At 41.3% G+C, this 8,146-nt stretch overlaps 1 protein-coding gene across 1 annotated transcript; it reads right to left on the reverse strand.

The window, feature by feature from the left end:
- Nucleotides 1-2,855: 2,855 nt before the first annotated feature.
- hs3st1 (heparan sulfate (glucosamine) 3-O-sulfotransferase 1) lies at nt 2,856-7,697 on the reverse strand. Its single transcript, XM_056472091.1, has 2 exons — nt 7,557-7,697; nt 2,856-5,386 (listed from the first exon to the last, which is right to left on the reverse strand). Exon 2 carries the CDS (start codon nt 5,326-5,328, stop codon nt 4,450-4,452), a length of 879 nt encoding a protein of 292 aa, XP_056328066.1. The 5' UTR covers nt 5,329-5,386; nt 7,557-7,697; the 3' UTR covers nt 2,856-4,449.
- Nucleotides 7,698-8,146: the final 449 nt, after the last annotated feature.

An 8,146-nucleotide genomic window follows, 5' to 3' on the forward strand; every position in this document is an offset into this window, starting at 1 on the left:
TGTGCTTATTGCTCACATACACCATATAACAATATATTATTAATAATTGATCTGTGCACACACACACACACACACACACACACACACACACACACAGGAGTGGTGTGATAGTGTGTGTGTGTGTGAAACCTGCTCTAAAAACAATGATGGTTTCCTGCTTTGTGGAGGGCTTAACATGGGCCCGGTGAAACCACACACACACACACACACATATATATATATAAACCACTCTCTAAGGCAGCGCTACAGCTTTAATATAGAGATATATATGTACACAGGTCCCATGATGCATCTGTGCGGTCAGTCTGAGACACAAATGAAGGCAGGACCGCTGTGTTCAGGAATGCAGATTACGAGCTCTGGATCAGTTAATAATCAGTGAAACCCAAACCTGCATTGACCAGAACACTCTGAGGAATAAAGGCAGGAAATCCATCACTGCGGTGGTCCTGCTTCAGACGGTTCCCCTTTGTAGTGTACAGGTGGGCATTAGCACTGTTAGTTTAGCACTTGTGTACCTGTAAGATGCTGATGAGCATTGAACAGATCATTACAGTCTTCTGAGAAGGGTCCATTACGTCTGTCTGAGGTATTGGGTGTGGCTCACATACTCCACCACGCCCCCTTCAGCTGTCATCACTATGACATCAAACACATATGTTGAGCAGGAGGAGGAGTCTGTTATGTTTTAATAACTCTCCCCTTTCCCCCATCTCTCTGAATCAAATACCTACTTTACTACATCCAATCAGCTCGCAGTAGAAAAACAAGCCACGCCCACTGTTTACTCATTTAATGTTGTGTCTCTAAGAACTGCAGCACAGTATGATAATAAAGGGTGTTTTCAGACTTAATGCTCAATCATGGGATAGTGTGGAAGTGTGTCCTGACAAGACAAACAACAGCAGGAAAAGCACATCTTCCAGAGTCATCCTCACTGCACACATCAGCAACTACACACACACACACACACACACACACACACACACACACACACACACACACACACACACACACACACACACACGCTGTTATCTTTAAGGATGTTTTCTGAGACGTGTGGATCAAGAGAAATATGGTTTCAGAAAAACGTGCAATTCAATTTGAAAACAAGAGCACGTGTGTTTTACTGACCACATGAACAGATATTAGATCATATTTTCACAAAGACTTAATCTTGGTACATTTAACTAGAACACACATGAAAAACAGTGCGCTTGAAGCACACTAGAGTACAGCACTAGAATTAATCTGCTGTGGTGATTCTACAGTTGCTATGGTAACACAACAACTACAGTAACTGATCTGCTGCGGTGATTCTACAGTTGCTATGGTAACACAACTACAGTAATTGATCTGTTGCGGTGATTCTACAGTTGCTATGGTAACACAACTACAGTAATTGATCTGTTGCGGTGATTCTACAGTTGCTATGGTAACACAACTACCAGTAATTGATCTGTTGTGGTGATTCTACAGTTGCTATGGTAACACAACTACAGTAATTGATCTGTTGCGATGATTCTACAGTTGCTATGGTAACGCACCTACAGTAATTGATCTGTCGTGGTGATTCTACAGTTGCTATGGTAACACAACTACAGTAATTGATCTGTCGTGGTGATTCTACAGTTGCTATGGTAACGCAACTACAGTAATTGATCTGTTGCAGTGATTCTACAGTTGCTATGGTAACGCAACTACTGTGGTAATATAAACAAATGAGGCAGTACTGTAGTTTTCTACAGCTATAGTGTATATTATACTACAATACAGCACAGTTTACTGTAGTAACAGCTGGAGTACACTCCAGTATTTATCACAGTTGATCAGGTCTCTATAGTTAACACTACAGTATGCTGGAGCACTCATTAACTGAGTTGGAATACTCTCATTTCTACAGTAAAAGTCCCTTTACTATAGTATGGTTCAGAAACACTACAGTATGTTATACACCTGCCCCTCACTGAAGACTTGCTGCACTTTCACTACTGAAACAAAAGATAGCAGTTTAACAAACCAGGACACGTCCCCAACGGGAGATCTGGAGGAATTCTGTTTACAAGCGTATGGCCAGAATATTGATAATAAGGAACAGTTGGTACAGTTATACACACACACATACACAGACACACACACACACACACACACACACACACTCACGCCATTGGTAACAGGTTTCAGCTGTGAGTCTGAAACTGAATCAGCTCTTGGTCAGTGAGGGCTGTAAATCTGGAGCGACTGCTGGAAAAACATCCAACATCATCAGCTCCAACACAAGCAGACACTGTAGAGCTGCTCGATCACAGAGGACGAGAACACACACACCAGGAGAGAGAGAGAGAGAACCCATTCTGCTGAGGGAACACTAGATTAACACACACATACATACATAGAGATAAAAACTCTCAGATAGACAAACACACACGCATGAACAGAGATAAACACACACTGAGAGAACAGCAGTGCACAAATGTGTGTTCTCATGTTACAGTGCTGATGGTACACACACACACACACACACACACACACACACACACACACACGTCAGGAGAGAGATCACAGAAAACTGAGCTCAGAAACTCGGAGGTTATCCAGCGCTACATCACCACACAAATATGAGGAGAATCTACAACAATAACACACACACACACACACACACACACACACACACACACACACACACAGACTCTCTCACACAAAAACTCACTGTAAACACATACATCTCTCTCTCTCATACACACACACACACTAATTCACTGTAACACACTCAGAAACACACACACACACACACACACACACACACACACACACACACACACACTAAATAATAAACAGAGCCGCAGCAGAGCAGATCATAGCAAAAATATCTTTAATATTGAATCTTCCTTCATATAAAAGCTTTAATCACAGAAAGCAGAACAGAATGAGGACGTGCTGCGGTATATTACTGATATAGACACACACACATGCGCACACACTCACAGGATAATGGAGGATTTGACATGCATATAGACATACATCATGTTCAACCGTTCAGAAACTCTTTAACACTCCACAGCCTGATCTCTGAGTGGAAAACAGGACACACACACACACACACACACACACGCACGCACGCACGCACGCACGCACGCACGCACACACCTCCATTACAGCTCCACAGCATCTTTAACTCAAGATACTCTTAGACAGACATGCTAAATGAATTATTCTGACTAGATATATTTCTGAAGGGAATCAGACAAATACTAACGCTTCAGGTTTATCTTTATTATTCATAGCAGAAGCTCTTAAAGGCACGGTTCACCCCAAAATAAATCATTTACTCCCCTTTCACTTGTTTTTTCTTCTGCTGAACACAAATGAAGAGAAACTGAAAAGATCCTGAACACTGGAGGCCACTCACTTACATTATAGTAGATTCTCCAACTGTGAAAGTCAATTAGTTTTCAACATTCTTCTAAATATCTTCATTTGTGTTCAACTCAAACAGATTAGGAAGATCTTAGAGGAGCAAACGTTGGTTTAATGATGTCGATTTGCATCAGAAGTGAAAATAAGAGAAGATAACTCTTCATAGTCTGTCAGGAAACTATAATGCGCTCTATTTTTAGGGCTGGAGCTTTAAGGCAGTACAAGAGTGTGTGTGTGCTGTATAAAGTCATTTTAAGGGTCAGTTCACCCACACATTCATATTCTGTCAGTAATTATTCTCCCTCATGATCAATGCTGAGAGCTTCATTCATCTTCAGAAACAGATATTTTAGATGAAATCCTGGAGCTCTTCATCCCCTAGAGACAGCAAGGGTCCTGAGACTTTAGAAGTCTAGAAAACATCCTGAACAGATAAAAGAACAGAATGTACATGTTTGGTGAACTAACCCTTTAAAGGGACGCTCCACTATTAAGTAAACAGAGTAATGGTACCGCTCTCCAAAAGTTAAGTTGAGTTCTAGCATTGTTTAATCCACTCAGACAATCTCCAAATCTGCAGGAGCACTTTTAGCTTAGCTTAGCATAAATCATTGAATCGGATTAGACCGTTAGCATCTCACTCTAAAATCATTAATAAGTTTAGATAGTGGTCCTGTTTAAAGCTTGATGTTTTTCTTGGTTTCCTCATGTACGCAGGCTAACAGGAAATTAAACCTTGATATTTTCTCTGTGTAATAATCAAGGAACTTTGTTGCCTTACCACAGCTGCAGCCAACACAGTGAGTAAGATGCTAATGGTCTAATCCGTTTGAATTATTTATGCTAAGCTAAAAGTGTCCAAAGATCACCTGAATGAATTCAAAACTGGTAAATCTCCCTGTTTAACTCTGGTACTGTTTATATTTCCAAATAAACAGAGCAGTATTCCTTTAAACCCAAACACACACAGACGTTCCAGTTGTCCCGCTCATGGTGTTCCAGTTATTCAGGAGATAATTCTGACTACATGTCTCACTTCCAGTCAAACGTCCTGCCGACCAGCTCAAAGAACTTCCGGTTGGGTTCGTGAAAAAAGTCATGGAGTTTGTGCAGGATCTGTGGTGAAACCTGCGGGTGTTTGCGTCCTTTAGAGCGGTGCAGACACCGCTGCCGCTGCCCGTCGCGCAGACAGAAGAAGCCTTTAGTTTGGTTAAAGTAGAAGTTGTGTTGGCTAATCTGCGGCTCCAGCTCCAGGAACGCCTCCACCTTCTGCATCTCCGCTAGTGGCTCTCGGATGAGCACGTCTCCGTCCACCAGGTGGAAGCTGGTGATGGGGAACGCCTGGAGCCAGCGCTGCATGTGTGTGTGGTACAGGCTGCGGTTCAGCGGTTTGTAGTCCAGGTTGAGCTCTCCGTTTCGCATCAGAAGCTTTTCGAGGGGTTGCGGACGCTTGTGTTTCTCCAGTCGGTTGTGGTAGACTTGTGTGTAGTCGGACAGCAGGCGTTCGGTGGGCTCGCGTACGATTAGCAGCAGCCGAGCGTCAGGTTTTGCTAACCGGATGCGCTCTGGGACACCTCTGGAGGTGAAGTACGCGGGTGTTTTTTCCACCGTTAGCTGACCCGGCTGCGTTTCCGGCATCTGATCCACGTACCAATCCAGGCCACGCTCATAGTGACTGTCCCAATCGAAGAAGTGCACTTCATTCTGGGCGGCGGCGATGCTAGTGTGCAGACTCAACATCTGGATGAGGGCGCGGGTGCCGGCCTTCCTCACACCGATGATGATGATGTCAGGCAGGCGGCGAGTATTAGTGTGGGGTATTAGCGCAGCATCAGGCGGAGAGATGACGTCAGACACCAGAACAGAGGATTGAGTGGAAAAACACAGAAGAAGAGCCAAGACCAGAGCCATTGGAGAGAGCAGACACACATCCAGCCTGAGCGCAAACACACACACGCTTTACACGCCTCTGAAACACACACACACACACATAGAGCATATTGACATGTCAACAACACCAACACCCATAACACAGGGCTGAACTCTGAGCAACACAACACACATTGAACAGAACTGTTGGTCAGAACATGATATTCTGGAGGAAACTTTACAGCCATCAAGGCATACAGCAGTAAACAAAATACCATAGTGAATACTGTGGTGTTGGTCAACTGTTCTGGGGTGTTTCCCAAACAACGATGTAACTCTCAGCTGAACTATCATAGTACCATACACCGTTTGGGGAAAGAAAGATGTAGTGACGAGTGTTTCCCAAAACCCGTTTGAACCACGTCATTGATAATGCAAAACCTCCATAATGATGCTCTAAACCGCGTGGGAACAACTTCTTTAGAGAGGAACTTCATGATTTCTTTTTACAAATATATTGATTTAGCCAGACACACCTTAATAAACAATGCAAGATTAGTTTTGGTAAAAATATGCACTCATTTTCTATATTAATTAAAATACAGTATATGTCAATGGCACATACAGAGCCTGTGTTTCCTTCACAAATATTATTAAAAACATAAAATCCCTTACAAAAGCTGACACGCATTCTAATATCATATATTAATCATATAAATCAATAATTAATGAGGTGATTTATTAAGAAATTAAATGCATTATTTATCAGGAAATGAAAAAAAATCCTACTTTAATAATAATAATAATAATAATAATAATAATATTAGTGATGATGATTAAGTAGGATATTGCTTATTTATTTTGTTGAAAATTCTACTTTTACAGTTTGACATGTGCAAACCACTGCAGAACTGTTCTACCCAGCAGGCCCATGTCATATACAGTACAGATACTTCCTAAATAACCTACTATAAATTACAAGCATTAGTGTATGCTGTGTGTTTTGGTCTCACAAGCTTTGGAGACGTTACGTAAATTCCGCTTTCGTCATGAGCCACAGCTGTGTTCAAAATAACATCAATGTTTTCAAAGTGCACTGCGAAGGGAGCGAAATAGTCAACATGAAGATCGCTAAAGCTGAACTGTAATAACAGTTTAACAGCAAAATTACACCTGAGAGAGATGAGCTTAATGCTTTTTAAAAATAATTCCACGTTTAAATGTTCTAAACGAATAGGGCATAGGGGGGATAACTGGGAATAGAACACAGCTAGGAACTCTGTTTCTAACAACAGCACCAGAGGTGTAGCTGCAAGCACAGAAGTCTGCCACGCAGTTTGTGAATGTTCGTTGGAATGACGGATTTGGGAAACGCCAAATCAACAAACGACAGAACTTGACACCTTAGTTGGCTAACGATGGTTTTGGGAAACGCAGCCCTGTTGAAGAGTAGTGTAATGAATCTGCTGTGGTGATTCTACATATGCTATAGTAACACAACTATAGTAATATAAATAAATACTGTACAACTATAGGATATATTATACTACAATACACCACAGTAAAACCTAAAGTATACTTTATTAGTTCATGGATCAGTTCACTATTGAGGTAAAGTTGGTTTTATATTTGAACATTCACTCAGTGACAACATGTGACACCCTCCCTATATTGTTTACCATGATACTGTGAATATTTGCCCTGAAATAACATGTTAGTATGACTTGAAAACTATTTTAACTCTATTTAACTGGTGTCTTTTATTTAACCGGGAACAATGTTGTACTTTGATAGTCATTTGCTGCTATTATGAATTCCTAATTTTGAATTAGCAAAAAAAAAAAATACTTGATTAAAATTATATTAATCTATACAGAGGAAGCTTGAATATAAGAATATAAAACCAACTTTAGCTCAATCAGTTGACTATAGTCAATATTAACTATAAAACACTTTACTACAGAAGATGCTTCATAAACACTACAGTATTTTAAATACTTTACAACATCTGTCAGCAGATAAAGTGTGGAGAAACTGTTGATAAATGTCAATAACACACTCACCGAGCTGAAGATGTAAAGACAGTACACTCCTCTGCTCTTCAGCTGTTTTAACTCGACTCTTTAGTATTTAATGAGTGTTAATTAAGCATTGAAAGCGAAAGCAGAGGGGTGTACAGGTCACCTGCTGACACTACACGCGCGCTTTGTGTTTTAATCAGATCAAAGTGTTCGGCTCATGAACGCGGACCTCTGAGAGAACAGTCTTACCTGCAGATCGAGTCCATGATGAGAAGCGTGTTTTGAGGAACAGAGATCAACCATCAGCTCTCACACACACTAAAACACACAACAGAGAAAGTTTCCTCACGTGCACGCGCGCCCGGGGCTCCCGCAAACGCTCATAAACGCGCCGCGCCCGCGCCACCGTCACACTTACGAACCCGCCCTCTTCCGGTGACTTCACCGCGCCCCGCCCAATGGCGCTCAAACACCGAGTGTGAACGGAGTTTTATTATTGTTATTACCGTGAAGAGACGCGTTTGACTCTATAGCAGCTTTTAAAACCTGCGTGTTCTCTTAGCTGAACTCTGCTGTAAATCACACCGCAGTATTGCTGAATCATATTTAATAATCAGTGTAAACATGTGATGGGATGAGATCAAGTTTTAAATATGATCATTTCATTATAAAAGATGATAAAGCAATAAATGCAATAACACATATGTGTAATAATTAAAAACTAAACTGACCTGAAATGATGGTCTATTACACTAATGAAACGCTGTAGTGTTTTCAGACCAGTTTATTATACTGTACTCAGTGGTGGAAAGAATACAAAAGAGTCCTACTCCTGTAAA

This window comes from Danio aesculapii, chromosome 14 (genome assembly GCF_903798145.1).
Source record: "Danio aesculapii chromosome 14, fDanAes4.1, whole genome shotgun sequence".
NCBI classification, from domain to species: domain Eukaryota; kingdom Metazoa; phylum Chordata; class Actinopteri; order Cypriniformes; family Danionidae; genus Danio; species Danio aesculapii.

What these genes read in the sequence shown, in the direction of transcription:
- hs3st1 (XM_056472091.1), bottom strand. Translation starts at nt 5,328, where the DNA reads ATGGCTCTGGTCTTGGCTCTTCTTCTGTGTTTTTCCACTCAATCCTCT.